This window comes from Phoca vitulina, unplaced genomic scaffold (assembly GCF_004348235.1).
Source record: "Phoca vitulina isolate PV1807 unplaced genomic scaffold, GSC_HSeal_1.0 scaffold46, whole genome shotgun sequence".
Taxonomy (NCBI): domain Eukaryota; kingdom Metazoa; phylum Chordata; class Mammalia; order Carnivora; family Phocidae; genus Phoca; species Phoca vitulina.
The window spans coordinates 9,154,868-9,182,663 of NW_022589749.1; the positions used below are offsets into that span (position 1 = coordinate 9,154,868).

General features: G+C 57.6%; 1 protein-coding gene across 3 annotated transcripts; it reads left to right on the forward strand.

The window, feature by feature from the left end:
* The first annotated feature begins 707 nt into the window (after positions 1 to 707).
* SETD1B (SET domain containing 1B, histone lysine methyltransferase) lies at positions 708 to 24,315 on the forward strand. 3 transcript variants are annotated; one of them, XM_032431443.1, is made up of 17 exons: positions 708 to 736; positions 1,520 to 1,707; positions 1,941 to 2,039; positions 2,679 to 2,949; positions 5,031 to 5,143; positions 5,996 to 7,234; positions 10,806 to 11,633; positions 11,996 to 12,257; positions 12,338 to 12,693; positions 12,781 to 12,883; positions 13,459 to 13,938; positions 15,238 to 16,491; positions 17,318 to 17,484; positions 19,240 to 19,371; positions 19,457 to 19,576; positions 19,655 to 19,792; positions 21,702 to 24,315. In XM_032431443.1, the coding sequence occupies exons 2-17, from the start codon at positions 1,534 to 1,536 to the stop codon at positions 21,873 to 21,875; spliced, it is 5,910 nt and encodes a 1,969-aa protein (XP_032287334.1). In that variant the 5' UTR covers positions 708 to 736; positions 1,520 to 1,533; the 3' UTR covers positions 21,876 to 24,315. The 3 variants fall into 3 exon arrangements, with proteins under 3 accessions (XP_032287334.1, XP_032287333.1, XP_032287335.1); XM_032431442.1 differs by lacking the exon at positions 708 to 736 and adding an exon at positions 924 to 1,003; XM_032431444.1 differs by lacking the exon at positions 708 to 736 and adding an exon at positions 1,341 to 1,417.
* Positions 24,316 to 27,796: the final 3,481 nt, after the last annotated feature.

Consider the following 27,796-nt stretch of genomic DNA (forward strand, 5'->3'; position numbering starts at 1 on the left):
GGAAGGAAAAGATAAATGCAAAAAAGGGGGACTCTCTCCTCTGCTGGTGGCTGGAGGAAGAAGGGGGGGGAGAAGCATGTGTTTAGGACAATTACAGGGCGCTCCTCTCCAAAAATAAAAACAGAGCAAAAAGCTTCTATCACCCAGGTCCAGGCGAGGGCTACATCCTCCCAGGAATGTGAATGCTAATTTGGTTAAAATCCTGGTTTCCCCTCCCTAGCTCAGCTCCAAGGGGGAGGGGGTCTCGGGGCCGAGGAGGAAGCCGGAGCAGAGATACCTCGATTGCAACTCGTCTTGAGTCGTCTTGCCTCCCCCCACAGTTACCAGCGTCTAAACACACAATCACACCCCCCCAAAAAAACCCAGCCCTTTCCCCCGGGCCCCCACGCGCCCACCTCCGGTCTTGGCAGTTTGGAAACAGTTTTGGAGGCCCTAGGCGCACGCCGCGGCGGCCGCGGCTCGGAGGGTAGCCCCAGCCGCGGGAGGTAGAGCCCGGGGAGACCCCCCCCTCCCCCGCCAGCCAAGCCCCCCACCTAAGTCCCAGCAGAATAAATAAATTAAAAGGCCTTCCCCCGGGGAGGGGGGAGGCAGTGTGGGAGCGCGCGAGTGAGGGGTGGGGGGCCGCTGGGGCCCGGGGCTTTGGCGGCGCAGCTGCCGCCGCCGGGAGAGTGCCTGGGGAAGCGGCGAGGAAGGAGAGGGGAGGAGGAAGAGGAGGAGGAGGAGGAAGAGGAGGAGGGTGAGCGCTCGGGTCGGGCTCCTTAGCGGTGTATTGTGGGATGTGCGGCTACTGGGAGCCGAGCCTCCGCCGCCAGCCGCCTCCCGGGCAGCAGCAGCAGCAGCAGCAGCAGCAGCAGCAGCGGCGGCGGCAGCAGCTCCGGGCCCGGCAGCCGCGGCGGCGGCGCCCCCCCTTCCCGGCCCCCCGTCCGGCCGCCCCGGCCTCGGCTCCCGCGGGGGACACCATGTACTGGCTGGCGGCGCAGGGAGGCCGGCGCCCGGCGGGGATGTAAGCGCGGCTCGGGGAGGGAGAGGCCGCGGTCGGCAGCCTGGCGGCCCGAGCCCCCGGCCCCGGCCCCGGCCCCGACCCCGGCTCCGGCTTCGGCTCCGGCTCCGGCCGAGCGGGCGGGCGGGCGGGCGGCGCCAGGCCTGCCGCGAGCCCAGCGCGCGAGCCGGGCCGAGCGAGCGAGCGAGCGCCACGCCGGGCGGCCAGGCGGCCGGACGGGCACCATGGGCCGGAGCCCGCGTCCTCCGGGCGCCCCGGGCCCCGCCAGCACGCCCCGGGGCCCCCCGGGAGCCCCTCACTGCCGCCCCGAGACGGTGGCCGAGCGGGCGGGCGCCTAATTCTCCCGGAAGGGTTATTCTCTCGCTCTATTCTTATTTTGGGGGGAGCCAGCGAGACAGCTCCTTTTGGGGCGCGCTGGTAAGGTGGGAGGGGGTGGGGGCTGGACGATCTGATTCTTTCGCGTGTGTGTAGAAGCGGCCGCCGCCGCGGCGGAGACGACAACAACTTGCTCGTTTTCAGGTTGGGTTAACGGCATGGAGAACAGTCACCCCCCCCACCACCACCACCAGCAGCCCCCGCCGCAGCCCGGCCCTTCGGGCGAGAGGAGGAACCACCATTGGAGAAGTTACAAGTTGATGATTGACCCGGCTCTGAAAAAGGGGCATCATAAACTGTACCGCTACGATGGGCAGCATTTCAGCCTGGCGGTGAGTAGCCGGCGCGCCTCCCCGCCGCCCCCACCCACCCCCAGCCGAGCCCGGGGCGGGGGGGAAAGGGTTCGAGCCGCCCAGCGTCCCCCCCTTCCGACCACCGGGCCAACTGTCAGCCGGGTCCCCAGTCCTGGAGTTTGACAAGTGCCTGGAGAAGGGGGTCTGCCCCTGCCCCTGGGGAGTGGGACCAGCCCTCCCATTCCGCCCCACCCCCCCATGCCTCCCCACAGATGTCCAGCAACCGCCCGGTGGAAATTGTTGAAGATCCCCGGGTCGTTGGGATCTGGACCAAAACCAAGGAGCTGGAGCTGTCGGTGCCCAAATTCAAGGTAGGACCCCTCCCCCCGACCCCACGGTCTTCCCGCCCCCACTCCCCGAGTTCGAAAATAACGCCAGTCCTGACCGAGCCCAGCCCGATTCTCAGTTCCCGCCGTCCACGGCCGGGGAAGTTTTGGCGGGGAGGGGGAGATGTCAGCGAGAGGGGTGATCCCTCTGGGCTACTGTAAACAGAGTAACACTCAGTGAAACTGTAATCCAGGATCTGATACAGTGTCCTGCCGGCCCAGCTGGGGGCTTCGGGTCCCCACCTGGCTCCTGCCAGCCCGGCGGCTCTACCCCGGGACCCGCCCCCCTTCTCAGCCTTGTGGCTTAAGGGGGACAACTTCCTAGACCCAGGGTTCGCCCCTGACCCCGCAGCAGGGAGAGGAGGCCGGAATGGGGGGTGGGGAAAGAGAAACTGTTTCTTTTTCCCCTTTCCTTTCGAACCCAGAGGACTTCCACGTTCCAAACGATTTAATCCTCCGCTTCCCGGGCCCGCCCGCGTGCATTTTTTTTTTCCAAAAAAAAAAATATATATATATATATTTTTTTTACCTTTCATTGTTTTCATCGGGCATGCGAGTGGGGAATGTTGTGTTTCCCTTCGGTTTCAATGTTCTCCAAACTCCCTTCCCCCTCGTCCCTGCCAGATCGATGAGTTCTACGTGGGCCCGGTGCCTCCGAAGCAGGTGACATTTGCCAAGCTGAATGATAACATCCGAGAAAACTTCCTGAGGGACATGTGTAAGAAGTATGGGGAGGTGGAGGAGGTGGAGATTTTGTACAACCCTAAGACCAAGAAGCACTTGGGCATTGCCAAGGTGGTCTTTGCGACGGTCAAGGGAGCCAAGGAGGCTGTTCAGCATCTGCATAGCACTTCAGTCATGGGCAATATCATCCACGTGGAGCTGGACACTAAAGGTGAGTGGAGGCCTGCTTAGGACAACCTACCGCCGGGGGGCAGGCCCTGTCACTATGACTCCTTTCCCTCCCAGAGCCCCTCTTGTAGCGTTGGGGACCCCCCACAACCCTATTTTTTTTTTGCCCCCTCCTGAGGGTAGAGTCACGTGGAGCTAAATGTGTTGTCTGTTGCTAGGAGACAAGCTATAATTTACCAAATGTGCTGTCCTTGGCTACTGCATGTACCCCTAGGGACCACCCAGAGGCTTCCCCACCAGTGACACCCCTGTGGGCCCCTCTCCGAGCCCTGGTGGCCTGGGTTTAAGCGGTCCCCAGTGTTGCCATCTGGGTTAGGGGAGGAGGCAGGGTTTGTTTATTTGTGAGGGGCTGAGGGAGAGCCGCTAGAATGCCTTTAAATACATAAAGGGTAGGTCCTTCAACTAAAAAGAGGGCCCTCCAAGGATCCAGGGTCCCAAACCCCCCAGTGCTACCCCTTCCCTCTGGAGGTGGAAAACGAATCTGGGCCCAGAGTGTGGTTTCATTGATAATGTTCCGATAGAGCTGGGCGGGCTGCTCTGGGTGCTCAAGGGTTGACACTGTGCCTTCCCTCCTCTCTCTTAAAGAGACAGCAGCACCTGCGGTGCACCGGAATCCCGCTCTGTACTCCCTCTGAGCTGGCTGCTGGGAGAGGGGAGCTGGAGAAGCCACCCTTCCTCCCTTAGGTTCTTGGGAGGAGAAGCTGGATGCTGGATAGAGGGGCTTGTAGGACTCTAGGGCATCCCCCAAAGTTTGCCTGTGGCCTCTCTAGGGAAGTTCCCACCAATATAGAAGAAGGTGCTGGGTGCCCTGAGGAGCAGCGTGCCCTGTGACTGGACAGGCACTGTTGGGTCCAGTGCCTCTTGGGGTCTCCTGGGAGATACTGCCTGGGAGGGCTTCGGTCGGCAGCTTCCAGGAGTTCTGAGAGCACAGGGTTTAGGGGCAACCAGGGCACACCAAACCCAAACTGGAAAATCCAGACCCTTCTTTTTTGCTTTTAATAATGAATACCTCCTGACTGGGTCTCTAAGCCCTTGCTGGAGGTTGTGGAGGGATGCTGGAACTGGGTGGGCACAGTTATCCCACAAAGTCTTGCCAAGGCTGTACCTAGTTCTGAGTTTCCTCAGGGCACGAGCCCAGGTTCCTGCCTAAGCCACAGCACCCCTCTCCCTCCCTCTAGTATCTCAGTCTCTGTCGGGGGCCTACAGACCCTTCCAAATCTACATATCCCTTGGGTGGCTGCAGTCTGATGTCTCTCTGAGAATTGAATATGGAGCCCTCTCCCTGTCACATGCCCATTTCATTTCTGAAAAGGGGAAAGAAAAAAAAAAAGTGGGAGGCCCTCAGAGACTGCCAACTAACTTCGTATTTCGAATTTCGAGAAAGAGACCAGTAAAGTGTAAAGTGTAGCTCAAGGAATGCGTCTCCTTTGCATATGTAAGCAGCTGCTTCAGAGGGCTCTATAAATATCAATAATCTGGGGCCCCCTGCTCTGTAGAGGCCTCTCTCTGCTGTGGGGGGAGGGTTACCAGACAGGGCTCTGTGGGACTGAGTCCCAGGCAGACCTGGGGAGCCTGGGGAGCCTGCTCAGAGGAGGAGGCCTGTGGAGTTCACAGTAATGTGGTGCTAGAGTGTGTTTTACAAACTCTGCTGGTCACCTGGCCCCAGATAGTTAGCAACAATGTGGCCTCTGTGTCACTGGGTCTCTCCACTTGCTATAGGCTCTGGCTGTTAGGGAAGACCTGACTCTTTGTTTGGGTGCCATGGCCCAAGTGACAGGAAAAGGCTTTGTGTTGGGGTGGCATTTCTGTTTTGGGGGGAGCCCCAGTCACACAAAGGATTAAATTCTGAACCTTAAGGTCAGAAAAATCATACAGTTTAGCAGCTTCGTTGAACAGATAGGACTTCTCAGTGAGGTGCAAAGAGAGGTGGTTACCTAGTCAGGGTCACACAAGCTTCCCAGGCTTGGGGGTCTCAGGCACAAGGGACCCACAGGGAAGCCAACCTGTGGGGTCTGCCCCAACCTGGAGCCTCCCTCAGTCCTCCCTCCCTTGCCCTTCCCACAGGGGAAACCCGCATGCGGTTCTACGAGCTGTTGGTCACAGGCCGATACACACCCCAGACCCTCCCAGTGGGTGAGCTGGATGCTGTCTCTCCAATCGTGAATGAGACCCTGCAGGTGGGTAAATCACCATCAGCACCCCCCCCACACACACACTCTCACTCATCACCAGCTTCTGGTGTGCCCCCCGCCCCCACTTCACCATCTCCAGCGTTGGACTCCAGAGCCCAGGAGGGAAAGGAGCCTGGCCTTGCCCAGGCTGGGATTCCCAGAGACCCACAGCCTACGAGGGCTTACTTTGTGTTGGTGCTGAAACGTTGCTGTGTCTGATGTCCTGTGCACTGCTCTACCCCTGCCCCCGGAAAGCGGAGTGTAGGTCCCTCTTTCCAGAGCAAGACTGACCCCTTACTCAACCACTGCCTTCCGCCTAGACCACCCTCACACGGGGAGATTCTCAATCAGCCCTTCCCCAACAACTTAGCTTTGCCAGAATGAAGCGTCTTTTGCTGACTTGCTGGGTTGTCCATTAGGCACTTTAACCAAGTCATGCTGTTTAACTCCTAAAACACTGGGAGACTGGAGGGAACAGGGCCCTTGGCCACCCCCTCACTCCCCAAACCATAGTTCTTCCTGCTGGAAGGTCTTTGATTTCTGACAGTCTGAGACAGGAGGGAAATCCCAGTTCAAACCAAGATGTCAGATCTTCTCTTTTCTCTGCTTTAGGGATTATAAAAAATCCTCAAGGTTCCTTGAGGATAACCGGATATCCTAAGATTAGAGAAAAGTTAGGACCATCCAGAAGCTCCTCTTCAGTCTCCTGCCCCCCCTTCCTTTTACCGTGCTGCAGTTCTAGCGTGACCAGCGTGGCTCTGAGATCCCCCGAGTGAGAAGGGAGAACAGCTCCCTCCCACTGCAGGATTCCCCCCAGGGATCTCACACACCGCTGTCCCTCTCCTTCTCTCTCCCTAGCTGTCAGATGCTCTGAAGCGCCTCAAGGACGGTAGCCTAGCTGCGGGCTGTGGCTCCGGCTCATCCTCTGTCACCCCCAATAGTGGTGGGACACCCTTCTCCCAGGACACTGCATACTCCAGCTGCCGCCTGGACACACCCAACTCCTACGGACAGGGCACGCCGCTCACGCCACGCCTGGGCACCCCCTTCTCGCAGGACTCCAGCTACTCCAGCCGCCAGCCCACACCCTCCTACCTCTTCAGCCAGGACCCCGCAGTGACCTTCAAGGCCCGGCGCCATGAGAGCAAGTTCACAGATGCCTACAACCGCCGCCACGAGCATCATTATGTCCACAACTCCTGCGCGGTCACTGCAGTGGCAGGGGCACCAGCGGCCTTCAGGGGCTCTGTGGACCTCCCATTTGGGGCAGTCAGCAGCAGTGGGGGCAACGGCGGCCCTCCGTTCAAGGCCCAACCACAGGATTCGGCCACGTTCGCCCACACTCCACCACCTGCCCCAGCGACCCCCACTCCTGGAGTCACATTCAAGTCAACTTTCTCTCCGTATCAGACCCCTGTGCCCCCTTTCCCCCCCCCCCCCGAGGAGCCCGCCACCACAGCCACCTTTGGGGCCCGCGACAGCGGGGAATTCCGGAGAGCACCTGTTCCCCCACCCCTGCCACCCGCTGAGCCGCTGACCAAGGAGAAGCCAGGCACACCGCCTGGCCCACCACCTCCTGATGCCAACAGCATGGAGCTGGGTGGCCGGCCGACCTTTGGCTGGAGTCCTGAGCCCTGCGACAGTCCAGGCACGCCCACGCTGGAGTCATCACCTGCGGGGCTGGAGAAGCCCCATGACAGCTTGGACTCACGCATAGAGATGCTGCTGAAGGAACAGCGCACCAAGCTGCCTTTCCTTCGGGAGCAGGACTCGGATACGGAGCTGCAGATGGAGGGCAGCCCTATCTCCTCCTCCTCCTCCCAGCTCTCCCCACTGGCCCCCTTTGGCACCAACTCCCAGCCAGGCTTTCGAGGCCCCACACCGCCCTCCTCACGCCCCTCCAGCACCGGCCTGGAGGATATCAGCCCCACGCCACTGCCCGACTCAGATGAGGATGATGAGCTTGACCTGGGCTTGGGGCCCCGGCCCCCTCCGGAGCCAGGCCCCCCGGACCCTTCTGGTATTCTGGGCCAGACAACTGAGGTAGCCTTGGACCTGGCTGGAGACAGGACCCCAACCTCAGAGAAGATGGATGAGGTACCACCATGTCTGTCCACCTCTGTCTTGGATTGGTTTTGTCTATCTTGTGTCTCCCTCTTTCCTCCTCTGAAACATTACCTCCTTAGGACAGTTAGCTAAAACACAGAAGCAACAGGGTTAGGGCAGCTAAAATAACAGGTCAAATACAGAGAATAAAAAGAGAATGCAAAAAGCACCAGGGGCTGTGATTGAGCTGCTGGTTTGGCTCTGAGCAGCCTAGCAGCCATAGAGAGAAGGGAAACATGACCTGGTTCTGTTGCTCTCCTGTTAGGTATGGGAAGTTGAGACATTTCCTAGGGATCAAGTCTGACTTGAGCTTCTTGGGTAGGAGTTTACTGAGACCCCAGATAGTATGGACTGTGGTAATGGTTCTGGATCCCCTCCTCTGTTGGGTGGCTTGGGGGTGATCAGGGCTGATCCTGACACTCAGGCTTATTTGGGGAGAGGGATTAGCCAGAGCATTCTTAGGCTAGGCCAGGTGGGAGCTCTGGAGTACTGTCTCCTAGAACCTAGTGCCCTCTGAAGAGATAGGAGGCCATGGTGGGCAGGGAGGGCATTGAAATTCCCCTTAGCCCTCTCCCTCTGTCTCCAGGAGTGAAGGCTTTAAGGGTTAGCCCAGGGGAGGGCCACAGCCAGAAACAGGCAAAATTGACCATTCTCCACCGCTCCTCACCCATAGATCCTCATCTGGGGTCTTGTTACCCAAATCTCCAGCCTCCAGGCTGGGGTGGGGGCTGCTGTGTGCTGCAGTCCCTTGGAGGGAAGGATTAGGTCATCTTCCCTGGGTTCTGCTCCTCCCCATTTCTGGTCCAGGCACCTGTCCTGGCCCTCCCAAAGACCTGGGTTGGAACCTGTGCGCCCAGCGGGCATGAGCAGCCAGGGACTTAGACAGAGCTTTGTGCCCCTGTGGGCGGCAGGAAGGAGGGTCACCCCCCTTCCCAGGCCCTTTGATTAGGCATGTTTGGCTGCCTCAGGGAGGAACAGAGAGGAACTTGGCCTGCCCAGGAGGGGACTGCAGGTGGCCGGTGCTCCAGAGGGCCTCCAGACGGTTCTAGGGAAGTGGTTTCTGGTGCCAAGGGGTCTGAGCAGGAGGAGTTGACAGGTGTGCAGAGGTGGGGGGCTGAGAGCCCTGCCATCTTCCCTCTGCTACCTGCGGTGAGGGGATGTTTACCAATGCTGACTGGCTGGTCCAGGACTGGGAAGCCCGGAGTAGCCGGAGGGACTGGGCTCTCCCATCTTGCCACTGTAGGGAAGGGGAGACCGAGGCCCAAGAAAGGTGGTGTCGGGATGCCCCAGGACATTAGCCCTGGGAAGACCACAGTACTGATAACGTCCAGGCTGGCCCTCGGGAGCCCCCTGCTGGCAGCCTGGAGAGCAGCACCCGGGCTCCTCCGGACTGAGCGGGAGGCTGTCCCACCCAGCTCAGGCTGAAGACTCCGGAGAGAGAGCAGGGGGCACCGCTGAGGGACATTCCCTTTCTTCACAGAGGCTGGTGGTTAAAAGTTCAGGCTCCAGTCCTTGAGCCTGGAGACCCAGCTCTGTCACTTACTGGTTATGTGACCTTGGGTAAGGCACTTTCCCTCCCTGAGTCTTAGTTTCATCGTCTGTGAAATGGGACGGTGGAAGTACCTGCCTCACACTGTCTTCGGCTTAAGTGAGGTGCCGCGAGGGAAGCTCCAGGCCCGGCGGCGCGGGCTGGTGCTGAGCACTTCAGCGCTCGGCTAGTTCCCGCTGGTTCTCACCCCCACCCCCAGGCGCCGGAGGGGCGGAGGGAGGGGCAGGGCCGAGGGCTGGAGCGCAGGATCCGGGTCTCCCTGCGATTGGCTGGCCGCCGTGCCGGCTTAACCCTCCGTGTGCTGCGCTCGCCTAGCTGGGCGCTGTCCGGGACTGATCTCCCGGGCTCTGGCCCTGAGAATCGTGCTGAGCCTGCCAGTCTCTCCTCCAGCAAGTGCTTGCGGACCCTGAGGGGGGGAGGGAGAGAGTGTGTGTATGTGTAGAGGGGGGTCTAGCAAAATCCAGAGCTTGCTGCCGCTGCTGAAAGTTTGGTATTCCCCCTCCCCGCGGCGCCCCCCCCCCCCCCCCCCCCCGTCCATTTCCCTTTGTGGACTCGCTCTCCTGAAGATCTGACCTCTAACCTTACAGCCTCTAAGACGCTGCCCCCTCAGCCTTCAGATGCACTCCCTGTCTCTTCCAACCTGCAAAGGCTCCGTCTCCTGAGCCAAGTTCATCTAGGGCAGGTCCTGACTGAGCCTAGTCACCTCTTGCCCTGACACTAGAGCCTGGGGGCGATCCAACTCTCCTCTCCCCCACCCCTGCTCGGCCTTTTCACTCCACCTCTGCCATGTACACCAAAGTGCCCCCTTCCAGTTCCAGGCCTGTGTGTCGAACTTCCCAAAGCCCTGTGTCCTGGTGTAAAGGGGCCGTGCCCATTTCAGAGCTGGGGTCCTCCCCGGCTCCTCCCCTGTTCACCTGGTACCGCTGAACCCAGGGGATCCATCCTGAGCTTGAGTGCCAGCCTTCTTTCTGACTGGCTGTGCCTCCTGGGCCAGTGGCTTTGGGGCTGTTCCCTCACTTGTCAGAGGGGTTGGAGTAGACCCCCACCTTGCAAGGTAGAGTGCAGACAAGAAATGAAACACAGCACTCAGCTCCACGCTGGCTCACGCTAAGTGTGCAGTCTCAAGACTAGATGCGAAGAGTAACTGAGGAAAATAAGGACGTACCTCCTGTTTATACGGCCTTAAAACTGCTAAACCTTGTTGCTCAAACGTCACCTTGGCCATCTGGCCCTCTCCGCCTCAGTGAGGATGGCAGGCTGACGGGGAGCGCAGGCTGGGGAGCCACTTACTGGTTTGAATCCTGGTCCCATCTCTTATTGGCTCTGTGGCCTTGGGCAAGTTACCTAAGCTTTCTGTGTTCCAATGTCCTCGGTAAAAGTGGAGATAGCAGATCTACCTTGTAGAGTCGTTCTGGGGACTAACGGAGTTAGTATATATATCAAGTCCTTAGAAAGATGGTCAGACGTCGAAGCACTGTAGCACTTTAGTATTACCTTTTCTGAGTACAAATGGAAATAGAATCTCTCAAGCTGACAGAATCTGCTTCCCTCTTCATACCATCTCCCTCCCCAGCTTCCTTTTTCTCCATGGTGGGCTGTGTATTTCACATCTTCATTCTGCTTATCGTTTGCCTCTTCCCTCTAGAAGCTTAGCTCCATGAGAGCAAGGATTTTGTCGGTCTTGTTCACCGCTGTGTCCCCAGCACCTCGAACAGTGCCTGGCCCACAGCAGGTGCCAAGCAAGTGTTTGTTGAATGAATGAATGAATCCTCATAAACTGTGAGGCAGGTACTGGGATGCCCATTATGCAAATGGGGAAACTGGGGCTTAGCAAGGTTAAGTGACTCGCCACATGGTCCAGAAGGGAGGGGACCAGGATCTGAACCGCAGAATCCATGTTGCTCCTGAGTCTTGCGGAAGGCTTGTGTGACTTTTTGGTGTTTGGAAGCGTTCCACGAGCCAGCTTGGCCTCCCAGGCTTAACCTCACCACTCTCTCCTGGCTCTCCTTGCAGGGCCAGCAGTCCTCGGGCGAGGACATGGAGATCTCGGATGATGAGATGCCCTCAGCCCCCATCACCAGCGCCGACTGCCCCAAACCCATGGTGGTGACCCCAGGGGCGGCAGCCGTGGCGGCCCCCTCTGTGCTGGCTCCGACCCTGCCGCTGCCCCCCCCCCCCCGCCTCCCCCCCCCGCCCCCGCCCCCGCCCCCCCCCCCCCCGCAGCCAGGCTTCCCCATGCCCCCACCTCTGCCCCCGCCCCCGCCCCCACCGCCCCCGGCCCACCCAGCTGTGACAGTGCCCCCGCCACCCCTGCCAGCGCCCCCGCCCGGTGTCCCACCCCCGCCCATCCTGCCGCCGCTGCCACCCTTCCCTCCGGGGCTGTTTCCCGTGATGCAGGTGGATATGAGCCACGTGCTGGGTGGCCAGTGGGGCGGCATGCCCATGTCCTTCCAGATGCAAACGCAGATGCTGAGCCGTCTGATGACCGGCCAGGGCGCTTGCCCCTACCCACCCTTCATGGCCGCTGCGGCGGCGGCGGCCTCAGCTGGGCTGCAGTTTGTCAACCTGCCGCCCTACCGGGGCCCGTTCTCCCTGAGCAACAGCGGGCCAGGCCGCGGGCAGCCCTGGCCACCCCTCCCCAAGTTTGACCCGTCGGTGCCGCCACCAGGCTACGTGCCACGCCAGGAGGACCCACACAAGGCCACTGTCGATGGCGTCCTGCTGGTGGTGCTCAAAGAGCTCAAGGCCATCATGAAGCGCGACCTGAACCGCAAGATGGTCGAGGTGGTGGCCTTCCGGGCCTTCGATGAGTGGTGGGACAAGAAGGAGCGGATGGCCAAGGTAGGCAGCGGGTGCGGGGCGCCCCAGGGCGGCCGGCCGGCCCCTCCCCCCCCAGGTGTGTTCTTGGAAGCAGCGCTCCCTGTAACCCCAAGTAGGACAGTGAGTGTGACTTCGTGAAGCTCGTGTGTCGACACGGATGTGCACTTGCCACGTGTAGCCTGCTCTGCAGGTGGGGACGTTGAGGTTCAGTGAGGCCGAGTGGAGCACTGGCGGCGTCTTGAGCTGTGGGCACAGAGCGCAGCCAGTTTTGTGGGAAGGAAGTATCAGTTACGGTGTGGCTGTCACTTTTGAGGGAAGGCAGGCTGCTAAGAGAGGGCTGCCCCGTAACCATGGTGACAGTCTCCTCCTCTCTGGCACCCCAGGCCTCCCTGACCCCAGTGAAGTCAGGTGAGCACAAGGACGAGGACAGGCCAAAGCCCAAGGACCGCATCGCCTCGTGCCTGCTGGAGTCGTGGGGCAAGGGTGAGGGCCTGGGCTACGAGGGCCTCGGCCTGGGCATCGGGCTGCGCGGGGCCATCCGCCTGCCCTCCTTCAAGGTCAAGAGGAAGGAGCCGCCAGACACAGCCTCTTCTGGTGACCAGAAGCGCCTGCGACCTTCAACCTCTGTGGATGAGGAAGATGAAGGTATATGCACCTCTCCCCTGGTGCGGGGATCTCGTCCAGTGTTTCCCTAGCCCGCGTCAGACGCCCCTCTCTCTCCTCAGAGTCAGAGCGTGAACGGGACCGGGACATGGCGGATGCCCCTTGCGAGCTTACCAAGCGGGACCCCAAGGGTGTGGGCGTGCGGCGACGGCCAGCCAGGCCGCTGGAGCTGGACAGTGGTGGGGAGGAGGACGAGAAGGAGTCACTGTCGGTGTCTTCATCATCATCGGCGTCCTCGTCTTCGGGCTCCTCCACGACCTCACCCTCATCCTCAGCCTCCGACAAGGAGGAGCGGGAAAGCACTGAGGAGGAAGAGGAGGGAGAGGAGGAGGAGGAGGAGGAGGAAGAGGAGGAGGAGGAGGAGGAAGGCCCCAGGAGCCAGGTCTCCTCCTCCTCGACCTCATCCACGTCAGATAAGGTACATTTGGGTTGGGGAGGCCTGGGTTGCTGTGCCAGGTGAAGGGGCCCCTTTGGCTGACCCTTGCCTCCCATCCCTCTCCCCCAGGATGACGATGAAGACAGTGATGAGCAGGACGAGTCTGAGAATGATGATGAGGACATTGCCCTGTCGGAGGCGAGCGAGAAGGAAGAAGAGGACTCAGACGGAGGTGAGCAGTGCAGGCTGAAGCACCAGGCCTGGCCCAGGGCCCCCCTGCAGAGCAGAGCAGAGCCTGAGCAGCTTTCAGCAATACTTTGGGGGCAAGATTGCTTGCCTTCAAAATGTGAACTCATTAAAATGCACACACACGACATACTGTACAATTGCACTTATATTAACGTGTGCAGAATAGGTCAGTCCCTGGAGACAGAAAGTAAACTAGTGGTTGCTTGGGTCTGAAGATGGGAGGATAGCGGGGCGGTATCACACTAAAGATGTTGGGTTTCTTCTCGAGCTCATGACGATGTTCTGGAACTAGAGGTAGTTGTACAACATGCAAATGTACTAAATACCACTGAATTATTCATTTTAAAATGGTTTTACGTTCTGTGGATTCACCTCAGTTTTTAAAAATGGTGACTGGTTGCCACATCTAAGCGCATGTGCGCGCACACACACGCACACGTCCCCCAGATAGCTGAGGGCCACGTTGAGCCCGGGTGCCACCAGTTTAAGAGCTTTGGTGAAGCATCTAGCTGGAGCACAGCAGATGCTGAAGGGCTCCTGCCTGTGTCCCCTGCCCAGAGGAGACAGTGAGCATCGCCACTTCCAAGGCTGGAGCTGGGTCCTCCAGCGAGAGCTCTGAGTCTTCTGAGTTCGAATCAAGCTCCGAGTCCTCGTCATCGTCCTCAGAGGATGAAGAGGAGCTGGTGGCAAGGGAGGAGGAGGAGGAGGAGGAAGAGGAAGAGGCAGCAGCAGATGAAAGTACGGCTCCCGCAGCTCCCGACGAGGACTTGGAAGAGGATGTGGCCACGGGGGCCCCTGTGACAGAGTCCTCGGTCATGGAAGAGGAGGTGGACATCGAGGCTGAGGATGAAGCCCCCGAGGAGCGGACGCCCATGCCGGAAGAGCCCCCCTTGCCTGTGTGTGCCGAGGAGCTGGCCAGCTGCAAGGAGCCCCCCGAGGAGCCGGGCCTGAAGCAGGAAGGGGCCAGGTTGCGGTCTCCAGAGCCCCTGGCCGGAGAGATGGAGGCCCGGCCCCCGCCGTCCCCGGAGCGTACCCCAGGTAACACCTGCAGCCCCCGGGGGGGTGGTGGGGATGGAGGCAGGAAGTCCTCGCTGACAGAATGAGCCCAGGCTCCTTTGCGTAAATTGCTGAACCTTCCCGAGCTCCGGTTTCCTCACCTGTAACATGGGATCAATGGATAGTGTCTCCTGCATGAGGTCATATGGGAGGACAGGGTGAGGGGACATAATGTGCCAGCATGGGGCCGGGCACCTAGCCAGAACTCCAGGTAGTCCCCTCAGGGCACTGCTGCTGTCCCCAGTCCTCAGTGCCAATAATTCCCCACTGGCCCATTAGTCCTACGGGATGCTCCCAGGAAGGTTGGGGGGGCAGCCGTGTGCATGGTCATTTTAGTGACAGGCAGGTGGGGGAGGCTTTGGGGTACTGCGCCAGGTGAGAGGGGCCATGGACACCACTGCCCCCTCCACCACCTTGATGGAACTGCGCAGAGCATACTAAAGGCTCTAACATACTGTCTAATGGAACTTTCTCCAGTGATAGAAATGTCCTCTTTCTCTGCCCTGTCCAATACCATAGCCATTAGACCCGGTGTTGCTAAGAGTACTTGAAATGTGGCAAGTGGAACTGAATTTGTAATGTTGTTTAAGTTTAATTTAAATTTACATAGCCATGTGTGGTTAGTTCGTACCTCTGATAAGTCCTTCAGGAAAAAAACTTGTTGTATTTTCTTTAATTCTGTATAATTTGGCTACAGAACCACAGGTCTTTGAGTATTGTCATAGGTACTTACTAAGCCTACGTTGTACCCCCGGTACTGTTGTAGGCACTGCAATACGACAGCGGGCCAAACAGACAAAAATATCCGCCTTCATGGAGCTCACATTCTAGGGCAGGGTGATAAATGACAGCAGATGAGCTAGAAAAATGTATTATATGACAGTGGAGATAAATGCTAGGAGAAAGGCTCTGATAAGTCCTGCAGAAAAGGGACCTGTTGGATTTTATTCAATAGCAGAGCTCGTTTTCTTGGTCCACGGGACATTTCCTGTTCACAAGGACACTATTCTAAGGACATAATGTCAAAGGCTAGCAACCATGTCTCCTTATGTCTTTCATTTATTTCACCATCATTTATCAAGCACCTACTGTGTGCCTGACTCCACTGAGAAGCCTTGAGTAGTTTAGCTGTAGGGGGACAGTCCCCATACTCACAGAACTCCAGGGGGCTCAGAGGGCTATGAGGTCAGGTATTAAGCACATAGTAGGGCAGCATAAACAGGGCACTGCGAGATGTTTGAATTGCATAGTAATGGTCTGGTTTTGCCCACCTCTTTGCAGAGGATGACCTGGAAGTGGAGCCCCCTACGCTGCTCTCCTTACCCCTGCAGCCGCCATTACCACCCCCTCGACCGCCCCGGCCGCCTAGCCCACCACCAGAGCCCGAGACCCCAGACCCCCCACACCCACCCGTCCCTCTGGAGCCCCCTCCAGAGGAGCAGCCCCCGCGTACTCCGGGCCTCTGTGGCAGCCTGGCCAAGTCACAGAGTACAGAGACAGTGCCGGCCACGCCGAGTGGGGAGCCCCCACTGTCAGGGGGCAGCAGCGGCCTGTCGCTGAGCTCCCCACAGGTGCCCGGCAGCCCCTTCTCCTACCCATCCCAGTCCCCGAGCTTGAGCAGTGGGGGCCTCCCCAGGACACCTGGTCGGGACTTCAGCTTCACACCCACCTTCCCCGAGCCTGGCGGGCCCCTGCTCCTGCCTGTCTGTCCCCTCCCAGCTGGCCGGCGCGATGAGCGATCTGGCCCCCTGGCCTCCCCGGTGCTCCTGGAGACGGGCCTGCCTCTTCCCCTCCCCTTGCCCTTGCCTCTGCCCCTGGCATTGCCCGTCCCTGTCCTGCGGGCCCAGACCCGGGCCCCTGCCCAGCTGCCACCGCTGTTGCCCGCGCCGCTGGCCCCGTGCCCACCCCCTATCAAGAGGAAGCCGGGCAGGCCCCGGCGATCCCCGCCGGCTGTGCTCTCCTTGGATGGACCCTTGGTCCGGCCGCCAGCGGGGGCCACCCTCGGCAGGGACCTCCTGCTCCTGCCGGGCCAGCCACAGACCCCTGTCTTTCCCAGCACCCATGACCCCCGGGCCGTGACCCTGGACTTCCGGAACGCGGGGATCCCAGCCCCCCCACCGCCCCTGCCCCCCCAGCCTCCTCCGCCCCCACCGCCACCCCCTGTTGAGTCCACCAAGCTGCCCTTTAAGGAGCTGGAGAACCAGTGGCCCTCCGAGGCTATCCCTCCGGGCCCCCGCGGGCGTGATGAGGTCACTGAGGAGTTCATGGACCTGGCCAAGGTTCGGGGGCCCTGGCGCCGGCCGCCTAAGAAGCGCCACGAGGATCTGGTGGCCCCAGCCTCGCCCGAGCTCTCGCCACCACAACCCCTCTTCCGGCCCCGGTCGGAGTTTGAGGAGATGACCATCCTGTATGACATCTGGAATGGTGGCATCGATGAGGAGGACATCCGCTTCCTGTGTGTCACCTACGAGCGGCTGCTGCAGCAGGACAACGGCATGGACTGGCTCAATGACACCCTCTGGGTCTACCATCCCTATATCCTAGCTGACGGGGCGCGGTCCTCGCCCACCTCCCTGGGCCCTGTCTCCCAGGACACCCACGAAGGCACCAGCACAAATCCCCATCACCTACTGAGCCGTGTCTGGGCTGCCACCATGCCAGGCTCCATATGGAGTCACCACCTTCTGTGCCAGGCCCGTCTCAGCCCCCGAGGGAGCAGGTCTCGGGGCCCAGTGTAGCACTGCAATTGTACAACATCACAGTAGCAGGGACCGGGGGGCCCACTCTAGCCCCCTCATCACCTCATTTAATCTTCCCAACAGCCCAGTGAGGTAGGGGCTGTTATTCCCATTTTATTTCTATAGAAACTGAGGCTCAAAGAGGTTAACTGACCTCCCCGAAGTCCTACAGCTATGAAGTAGCAGAGCTGAGAGTTGAACCCAGGCAAATCTGCTTCCAGCATCTGGGCTCCAGACCACGATGCTACCCTGATAGTTGGTTATTACTCTGGCCACTCTGGACAGCACTATCCGTTGGAGCGGACGTCATCCCCGCTATATCAAACTAATTTACTCAGCAATTCTCTGTTTCAGGAAGTCTGCTAAGCACCTAAGCATATGCAGTCATTCATAGAGGCATAGTTATTGCCCCAGGTTGCTGATGGGGAAACTGAGGCAGAAAGTGGCTAAGAAACACACGCAGAGCCATGCAACTAGGTACCCCTGACGGAGCTGGGAGCATCGGGAGATGCTGTGGGGGGTGGAGCCTCCTGGGGCTTAGCCTGAGGGTAGGGAGGCTGGCCTCTGGAAGGACTGGGAGGGGCTCTCCAAGAATGTCCATGTGGCCCTTAACCCACACCCACCCACCAGCCTCTCTTCAGCTAAGAAAAAGAAACGGGACGATGGCATCCGTGAGCACGTGACGGGCTGTGCCCGCAGCGAGGGCTTCTATACCATCGACAAGAAGGATAAGCTCAGATACCTCAACAGCAGCCGCGCCAGCACCGACGAGCCCCCGACAGACACGCAGGTACGGCCGTCAGTGCCCTTGCCTCTGCCCCTGGCATTGCCCGTCGCTGCCCAGGCACCCTGGAGCCGCCCCGGCTGCAGTGGGTGCAGGCAGCGTGGGGGCTTGGGGAGCCCGAGGGGCCGGCACAGAGGGTGTTACTCACCTGGGCGCTCAGGTTGGGAGAAGTGCGGCGAGGGTGGGAAGTGGGAGCCTCCGAGGTTTTCATCAGGGATGTGAGCCGAGTTGGAGTTGCATTTCCAGAAGGTTCGTTCTTTCCTTTTTAAATCTGGCAAATGTCTGTTGAGTGCCTGCTGTGTTCCAGGCACCGTTCTGGGTCTACAGCAGTGAATGAAACAAAATCCTCTTCCTTGCAGAACTTACCTTTCAGAAGGGAGGTAGGAAAGAAGTGAACAAATAAACATGGAATTTCAAGTGGGGTAAACAGGAGAGGAGGTTAGGGATTGGTGAGTCAGAGGGGTCAGAGAAGGTGACAGTTGAGCCAGGTCTGAATAGAGTAAAGAAATGAGCCATGTGGATAACTGGGAGACACCACAGAGAAGTAGAAAAAGGCTTCAGTAAAAAGTTAAAACAGGAAGGGTGCCTGGTTGGTTTAGTCAGTAGAGCATGCGACCCTTTATCTTGGGGTCATGAGTTCAAGCCTCGTATTGGGTGTGGAGCCTACTTAAAAAAAGAAAAGTTAAAGCAGGAGAGGGACTCACTAAGTCTGGAAGTCACACACAGAGTGAACAGCATGTGCAAAGGCCCTGAGGTGGGGAGGATCTTGGGTGGTGTGAGAAAGGGCAGGAAAGACTAGTTGAGGCCAGAGACAGAACAGGTTATCAGGGCCCTGGAGGCTGTGGTGATGAGGTTAGGTTTGTATTCTGTGTGACAGCGAGCTGCATGGGGGTTTCCAGAGAGAGGGTGAGGGTGACGTGGCTCAGCCCGATTTTCAAAGCTCACGCTGGCTGCTGTGTGGAGAGTTGACTGCAGGGGTCCTGAGGGGAGACTGGGGCACAGTTGCTGCAGGTCCCAGTCCAGACACGTGGGTAGGTTCGACTGCGTTTGCCGTGAGAAAAAAGTGGCTTTGTTTGAAAGAGTATCAGGAACAGTAGAATATTAGGAAGCTGAAAGGACAGACCTGGGGGCCAGATTGTCTGTAGGGGACAAAGGAACTGGCTGGGACGTTGCTGGGTCCGGCTTGGGGAACTAGGAAGCTGGATGCCAAGCTCTGAGGTGGGAGGCTTGAGTTTTGGGGTTTGTGGAACATCCAGGTAGTAAGGTCTGTTAGTTGGATTTTTGGGCCCAGTAGAGAGCCTGGGAGGGGGACTTCTGGTCATCAGGATGGAAATGTTAAGAGAGGGTCACAGCAAGGATGAGCTCACCCAGGTGAGAGCCACGGGGGTCGGGGTGGATAGATACCCACCATCTTCCCTCCTGAAAGTGGAGGCATTTCCAAATCTTCCGGCTGAGACGGGAAAGACGGCAAGTGTGAAGGGAAAGATGTGCTGTTTGCTTTGCCTGGAGGACGTTGAGCACGTTCAGATTCTGGCAGGAAGGAGCAGGGAAGAGGAGAGGTGACAAGTAGGGATGGGACAGGCACAGACAAGCCCAGAGCAAGGAAGCTGGGAAGTTGGGAAGACAGGGACCAGAGCTTGGCGGGGGGTGTCGCCAAGGATGCGATAGGGACATGGGTACCCAGGACCACGGTGAGTGGGCCAGCTCCCCCCGACCGTGGGCCAGCCACCCCTCCTGACCTGTCGCCGTCGTCCTCGGCAGGGCATGAGCATCCCGGCGCAGCCTCATGCCTCCACTCGGGCGGGCTCGGAGCGGCGTTCTGAGCAGCGCCGTCTGCTGTCCTCCTTCACTGGCAGCTGTGACAGTGACCTGCTCAAGTTCAACCAGCTCAAGGTGAGGCCGGGCCCCACGCAGGGCAGCCAGGGGGGCCGCGGGACTGAGACCAGGGCTTTCACCTCTCAGCTCCTTCCCTCCCCAGTTCCGGAAGAAGAAGCTCAAGTTCTGCAAGAGCCACATTCACGACTGGGGCCTGTTCGCCATGGAGCCCATCGCGGCTGACGAGATGGTCATTGAGTACGTGGGCCAGAACATCCGCCAGGTAGGCGCTGCCCGGTGGGCTGGGCGTAGGGGTGGGGGCGGGACGGTCCAGCCCAGACTGAGGCCTTCTCCTGGCCAGGTGATCGCGGACATGCGGGAAAAGCGTTACGAGGACGAGGGCATTGGCAGCAGCTACATGTTCCGGGTGGACCACGACACCATCATCGATGCCACCAAGTGCGGCAACTTTGCGCGCTTCATCAACCACAGCTGCAACGTGAGTGCCTGGGACGGGGCCGCTGCTGCCCCCAGAAGCTTCTGGCACGGAATCGGCGGGGCCTCCTTCCCAAGCTCTGGTCACCCGCGGGTGATGGGGGCGGGGGGCGGGGGGTGAGGCTTTGTATACGGAGTCTTTCTCCCCTGAGCTTCAATTTTCTCTTCTGAAAAATGGGCATAATGAGACCCAAGGTGCTCAAGAAGTGGTCCGCTCAGTTCATAGTTCACAGCTTTCGTTCTGGGGCAGGGGTGTGCACTAGAACTTTGTGCAGGGGCAGAGATGCTCTGCGTCCGCGCTGTGCACTGATGTGGTACGAGCTGCGTGTTGGGTTGAGCACTTGAACCGTGGCCAGTGCTGCTGAGGAACTGAGCTTTTCATTTAATTTGGTTTAACTTAAATAGTCACACGTGGCTAGTGATGGTGGTGGTGGACGGCGCTGGCCCGGGGGGCAGTGAGTGTTGGTAACGAGGGTGAGTCTCATGCTGAAGACAAACATGGGGAGCTTCCGACGGGGCAGGCGAGTTCCAGAGCAGATGCCAAACTCTTGTTTCGAGTCACGACATCACTACTCAGCAAGTGGAACCGTAGTCTGGTTACGTAATGTCTCAGTGCCTCAGTTTCCTGATCTGGATGGAAACAGTCCCTCCCTGTAGGTTGTTGGGAGAACCAAATGTGCCCCTGAGTGCAGGCCCTCTGAGTGTGCTGACCCAGCTAGCTCTCCCAACCGTGACTGGATCATCACCTGGGCCAGTAGGGACTTCGTCTTGCCTCTCCTATGGGATCTGAGGGTTTGGAGGGAATCACCCAGGTGGCAGTGAGTGGGGCACGCATTCTGCTCAGGGAGGCCCTGGAGGGGAGAACACCTGTTTGAGGGCCAGCAAAGCAGGCAGCAGGGATGGACTAGGGGGCGAGAGGGCAGGTAAGAGATGAGGTTGGCAGGGTTGGGGTGGCCAGATCACTCAGCCTTGCCGACAGAGCTGAGAAGTTTCTCTAAAAGCCAGGCAGGCTGCTGGAAGGTTTTGAGCCATGGGGTGACAGGAGTTCCCTGGCTGCTGGGTCAGGAGTAGATTTTCTCAGAGGACTGAGAGGCAGTGGGAGCTGCTGAAGTCCAGCCGAGTGGTGAGAGGGCCTGCCTGGGGCCGTGGCAGTGGGGGTGGAGAGCAGTGGACAGAATCAAGAGGTCTTTGGGGGTAGAACCCTCTGGGCGTGGCCGTGGGCCCGATCCAGCATCGGTGGAGGAAGGTGGGGGAGGCGGGTGTCTGGGGGCCTGGACGCGTGGCATGGCCACTCCCTTGAGTTTTAGGTTTGAGTTTACGGAGTCGAAAATGTCTCCTGGAGCTGCCAAAGGCAGATATTGAGCAGGTGCTTGGATTTCTGGGTCTGGAGCAGGGTCCAGCAAACCTTTTCTGTAAAGGGCCTGATAGTAAATATTTTTGGCTTTGTGGCCCAGAGGCTCTCTTAGCAGCTACTTTAACTGTCATTGTAACAAAAGCAGCTGTAGACGGTATGTAAATGAACGGGGATGCCCGTCTGCCAATAAAAGTCTGCTTGCTAGAACAGGCCGCGAGGGGCCGGAAGGACTCCCCCCTCTCTAGAGCTCTGAAGTGAGGCCTGGGCCAGGAATAGAATTTGGGGAGTCACCTGTATGGAAATTGAAGCCCTGGGCAACATTTTATTATTATTACCATCATCATCATTCTTACTTAGTATCAGAGGCGGGGGGGTCCTTGTCACCCCGATAGGGCAGCCGAGGCTCGAGCAGGTGGCCAGTGGGCATGGGGTCGTGCGGCACATTTGTCAGGCCTCGGGCATGGAGCTCCATCGGGTTTCGGGGGGCCTCGTGGCGATGGGCCTGGGTGGAGTACCGGGTGACTCCTCGGCTCAGCCTCCCCTCCTGCCTCGCCCACAGCCCAACTGCTATGCCAAGGTGATCACGGTGGAGTCGCAGAAGAAGATTGTCATCTACTCGAAGCAGCACATCAACGTCAACGAGGAGATCACCTACGACTACAAGTTCCCCATCGAGGACGTCAAGATCCCCTGCCTGTGTGGCTCTGAGAACTGCCGGGGGACACTCAACTAGGCCCCGTGGAAGGCTGCCCGCGCCGCCCTGGGGCTCCCGAGCGTGGACCCCAGGGCCCGGGGGCCCAGCCCCACCTCCCACCCCCATTTCAGGTGCTGTCCCCTACCCAGCGGCCATGTCAGGGCCTAGCACCCCCAACACTACCCCCAGGACCCAGCGCAGCTCCAGCCCCTCAGTGGGAAAGGGCTTCTCTGTCTCTCAGCCCACGTCTTTTGGTTTTTTAAAATGCTCCCTTCAGGATTTTCGTTGAGCTCCAGCGTAAACTCTCTGTCCGTGTCTCTCACCCTCCGTCTCTCTGTCTCTGTCCTTCTCTTTTCCCGTCTTCCCCATCAGCCTCTTTCCATGAATGCTGCTATGTTGTTTTGTCTTCTCTTTACTCTCTTCCTCGTCATAAGAAAAGACGTTTTAACCGTTGAAATGTGAAAGCAGAATCAGAGAGCGGGGACCCCCGGCGGGGGCTGCAGAGGCCTCGGTGTGGTGGCGTGTCGGCCCACGTTCCGGAACCCCCGGGCCAGGGCGCTGGGCCAGGTGCTGCAGAGAGGAGGGGGGTCGGGCCACACGGCTCTGACCTCAGAACACTACACAAGGCCCCCTCTCTGCTGGCGGAGGTGACTCAGTGAGGAGAAGACCCCCCCCATCTGTTCCTTCCCCAGCAGCCTGGGGGCGCCATTTCCCCTAGCAGACCCTGGTGGAGCCAAGCTGGTCCCAGGCAGGAATTTCCCCTCTGGGCTCTTCCTGCCACCCCACACCCCGCCACCCCCAAAATCTTGGGTTCAATGTTTACTTTCTCATTCGAATGCCAGCAATGAGGGAGCCTCCCTGAGGCCCCAGTGTGGGTGTGGGGGCACTGGGAAGGGTCCTGTCTACTCTCTCCTGCCCTCACCTTCACCCGGGTGGGAGGGCCTCCCAGGGCAGGCGGGTCCCCCAGTCCCGCCACTACGGGTCTCTGACCATATGCACGTGGCATTTTTTTGTTTATAAGCTTCACCCGCTTGTCCCTAGCCCACACCCCAACTCACCTGGCCAGCAGCCCCGTCATCCCAAGAAGGCAAGAGCATATTTATTTTTGGGGTGAGAAGATTATTCTCCCAGAGAAAGGAAAATCTTGGAGAAGATTTTAAAACTCAGATCTAAGTCTGACAGGTTTTTTTGTTTTTTGTTTTTCTTAACCTTTTTTACCCCCTTCCCATCATCCTCTTCAGGGTTTATTTCCATGGATTTTTTTTTTCCTGTGCGTGTATAAAATCAAAACGAAGGGAAGAAATAGGTTTTTGAAGTTCAGAACCAACTTCTGTATATAGGCTGCCATAAAGGACTTTTTCTCGGGAACATTGTTTCTTGTAGAAACACGTGGGAAGACTTTTTTGCTCATTTCTTTGTATTTCCAAAAATCTCTCACACACACACACACACACACACACACACACACACACACACACACACACAGCAAGTCCCTCTCACCCCAGAAAGCAGAGCAGGCATGTAAATAATTTCTGGAAAGTGACTGTTGTGACCAGGAGTCATCTTCACCCAGACGGGAGAGCTCCCAGCAGGCCGCCCCCCCCAGGACGCAGGCCCAGGCCCGGAGCCTCTGGTATCTTCAGCTTGTGTCAAGCTTGTTATCATGTAAATTCTGTACAAAGAATTGTTATTTTTCTCTTTTTTTTGTCGTTGGTGGTTTTGTTGTGTTTTTTTTTTTTTTTTAATTTCTTTACCCCATGCCCTCCCTGTTTGAGATTGTGCCCACCAGTTTCAAGGTTTCAAGGTCGATGAAATCGGTGGCATTAAGACACAGAGGAGGGACCTGGGCACAGCGGCGACCTTCTCTTCCGTTTGCGGTTTTCTGCCTAATTGTGCAACTGAGGAAATATTTATTTTTCACATGAGGAAATGTGTAGTTTGTAGAGATGGTTGATTTAAGTTCCTTGTGCAGCCCCCAAGGGGCTGCCTTCATTCTCACCCCTCTCCCCCGAGAAGAAGTGGAGGGGGATGTGAGGAAACCGGGGTTGGGGGCCAGCCTCACCCCTCACCCTGGCCTCACCTTGCCCAAGCGGCGAGGGGCTGCACCCTCCCTGTCCCCAGGAACCCCCGCCCCACCCCAAAAATGGTTTGCCATATCCAGAAACATGGCTCATTTTTCTTTCAATACCTTCATTTTCATTGAACAAATGTTTGCTTTTGAAAAGTTGGGGGTTTCTGCCTTTTTTTTTTTCCTTGTCCCTCCCTCCCTGCCTCTCTCCTCCTGCAAAGAAGAGAACCCATAAGTTTTAGGGATGTTTGTGCATATAGACTCTGTCATCCGTATGTAACTTGTTTTGAAGAGAAGTGTTTCCGTTGTGGTGTGTCTTGCTGTAAATATTTGTTCATATTTTTGTGAATTCAATACTATGTACCATTGTATTATAGTAACTTTTATAAAGCAAACCATAAATATACTGACTTTTCTTACAGATACGCCATCTCTCTTGCTCTCCTCTCTCCCTCTCCTCCTCCTTTCTTTCTGATGGGGCACACACTGCTCACAGGGAGGGTGGCCTGGCTAGGCTCCGGGTAGAAGGAGCTAGGTGTGGTGTGCTCCACTCAGACTGGTGGTTCTTAAACTCTGAGCCTGTCAGGTGGATTATGTGAACTGGGCCAACTTATAGACTAGACCTTTCAACGTTTTTTTGCTTTTCAGTTTTGCTTCTACAACTTTTCTTAAAATCTTAGGTCTAACACTGCTAAAGGTTTGCAATTAGGAAACAAGCTCAAATATCCTATTGCTCTCACGGGAAGAAGTTGGAAAGGTGGTACCTCAAAGATGCTCACCACTCGTTTTCAGGAGACAGCCCTCTGGTTTGCATTTGAGGGGGAAGGGACTGAAAAAAGAGCCACAAGTGAAGAAGCATTAAGTGAATCTAGTGTTTGTGGTATTCTGTGCCCCGTAGGTCTCAACTCTGCCTGACCCAGTGGTGGGGTAGCCACGGGGCCCATGGAGAGTTGGTTAGATGTTGTCCACTTGCCCCTGAGAAGGACAGACGCCAAACCCCAGCCATAAGCAGCATGACTGAGAAAATGCCTGACCTCCCTTCTTACCAGGGACATGCAAATTCCACCACAAAATAGCCAGTGCTGGCCAGCATGAGGCGGGGGGCACTTGGGCATCATCAGTGTAAGCTTAAGTTGCCACAACCTTCAGGAGGAAAAATTAGATATTAACAGTTTAAAAATGCTCATGAACTTCCAGCCCAAATGTTCCGCTGCCTGGAATTGAGCCCGACAGCCACAAGCAGGCAACAATACGTACACAGATGTTCTTTGCAGCCTCACTTGTGAAGGCAGGGGAGAAGCCCTCGGTGGTGGGCTGCTGTTCGGAATTGTGCATCCAGACAGGTGAACACCACTGAAGGTGGATTCGTGGGGACAGGAAAGGCTGAGGGGGAGACTGAGCCAGGAAAGAGAAAAGAGCAGCTGCTAGCCATTCTGTTCATTCAACCAATATTATTGAGCACCTACGACGTGTCAGACGGTTCTCTAGGCCCTGGGGATACAGGCGTGGAGAAGACACCCCCCTGTCTTGGTGACTGTGTTCTTGTGAGCCAGGCAAACATGAAGAACACACGCTATGATAAGGAGAAAATTAGCTATGAGAAGGGGTATCAGTTGAGAGGGGGTGAGATTTTAAATACAGTGGTCAGGGAAGTCTGCTTAGCCCACATGTGAACAAAACTCAAAGGAGATCAGCCCCGTGGACACCTGGAGGGAGGGTATTGAAGGCAGAAGGAACCGTGAGTGCAAAGGTCCTGAGGCTAAAGCCGCCTGGTGTAACTGAGGACCAGCACGGAGGTCCGGAGGTCCGAGTGGCTGCAGCTGAATGAGGGAGGGGGGGAGTAAAGGAAATGAGGTCTGAGAGGTCCCGAGTGGGGGTGGGGGAGGCAGGTGCTGTGGGGCCTTGCAGGGCCACATGAGGACAATCCAGGGCGTCCAGCCCAAGGCACAGAAAGGAAACACACATCCAAATTTGAGTTTCCTTCATCTTCCCTCTTGAACCTGCTCCTCCTGCCGTAATTTCCACCTTGGTCAATGGCACTTCTATTTGGCCCCTCCGCCCACCACTGCTGCGGCTGGTTACCTATACTCAAGCCCTAGAAACCCCCAACCTCTCCTTTTCCCTCTACTACCAAGTCAGACGGTTCTCCTTCTCCCTTATTCTTCAAATCTATCCACCTCTCCCTCTGCCCCCTCAGTCCCATAGGACAAGTCCTTTCTTCTCTGGTCCTGCTGTGGGGGCCAAAAAGGGAGCCCCAACTTGAGCCATCTGCATGTAGGCCAGGGTGGGGTGGGGAGAAGGAAGTGCCAGGCAGACTTGGGCAAGACCCCTCACCCAGGCCCCTCTCCCAAAATAACAAGAGCAAACACATAGCCCTGACATCATGCCGGCCACTGTTTTAAAACATCTATTAAACGTACCGCAGTGCTAGGAGGTGGGTGTTGTTACCATCCTCATTTAACAGGTAAGGAAAATTGAGGCACTGAGAAGTCAAGTAGCTTGCCCAAGGTCACACAGCTAGCAAGGAGCTGATCTGGGGTATGAACCCAGGCAATCCTGCTCCCTAGCCCGTGCTCAGCTAATGAGGGTCTGCTCTGCCCATGTCCCGTCTAAGGAGGCACCCACCACCTGGCACCAGCTGATTGTTACTGCATAGGAAGGCAAGCCCAGAACGGCCTGGTTCTTCCAAGAAGAACCAGAATCCTAGAATTTGTATGTGAAGTATCCCAACTTTCTGAAATGATGACTCACATTTGTTTAAAACTATACGGACTAAATAAAATACATCTGTGCGCCAGATTTGGCCCGTGAGCCACCAGTTTGCAACCTTCTGAGATACAGAATTTCTCTGCTTTGCATAAGCCATGGGAAAATGGAGGGAGGGTATTTTTAACTGGGGTTGTCATTGTTCCTCTGGCTTCTCACTGCTATTCTTTTCATTTCTTAAGTTCATGATCCCAGAAACCCTGACTTCTATAATCTGGGGGGGGGAATCCCCCAATTCCCCTATTGTACCAACTTAGAATTTTTCCTTACGCTCAGATCCGCCTGCTCCGGGTTCTGAGCTGACTCACCCGCAGGAAGGGCTGGGCAAGTATCAGAAGCAGAAGAGACCCAATTTACCCCCAGTTCCTTTCTCCAGTTTTTAAAACTCGAGGGCAGAAGCTGAGGGGCTCAGAGCCACCCCCCCGTTCCTTTCTCCAGTTTTTAAAACTCGAGGGCAGAAGCTGAGGGGCTCAGAGCCATCCCCTCACCCCCCCCACACACACCTGCTCTACTTCTCAGACCAGGAACCATGTCCCTAGGTTGCTGAGCAGGGAAGTGCCCCGAAGTTCCTTGGCTAACACCTTCCTCTCTCCGATGTCCAGAAGTTTGGGCGCAGAGCAGCAAACTTGGGGAGATATCATAAAGCCATCAGACGGGATGCTGCCAAGCGCGGTTTCACCTCAAGGCCTACTACCCTTCCTGGGTATGCTCTTTCCCCAGGTTTTTCCGTGGCTAGTTCCCAAAGGTCGTCTCTCCAGAGGGGCTTTCTCTCCACCGAAATTAGCACCCCTCCCAGTTTTACCTTCACACAATCTCATCATCACCGCTTTATCTTCATAACACTCTGTGAAATGATACTGTCTTCCCCTCTAGCGTGTCAGCCCTCTGCACCCCTTGGTTCCAGAATTCTCCCTGACCGGCGCGGTCCCACTTAGCAAAACGCTTGCACCCGGCGCCTCCCGGGCTTCGGCAGGGCTCCGAAGCAAGAACGCGGACGCCTCCTGCAGTGCTGCGGCCCCGAGCTCCCCCTGCAGGCCGAGGGGCGTCACTGCCCCAGCACGGCGCAAACACCATGACCTCTCACAGGACCCCGGTCCGCTTTATTCCGGAGGGCGGGAGCAGGGAG

What these genes read in the sequence shown, in the direction of transcription:
- SETD1B (XM_032431443.1), top strand. Translation starts at nt 1,534, where the DNA reads ATGGAGAACAGTCACCCCCCCCACCACCACCACCAGCAGCCCCCGCCG. An exon ending in AGCCCCCGACAGACACGCAG is followed by an intron (nt 17,485 to 19,239) that starts GTACGGCCGTCA and finishes CGTCCTCGGCAG; the next exon opens with GGCATGAGCATCCCGGCGCA. An exon ending in TCATCAACCACAGCTGCAAC is followed by an intron (nt 19,793 to 21,701) that starts GTGAGTGCCTGG and finishes CCTCGCCCACAG; the next exon opens with CCCAACTGCTATGCCAAGGT.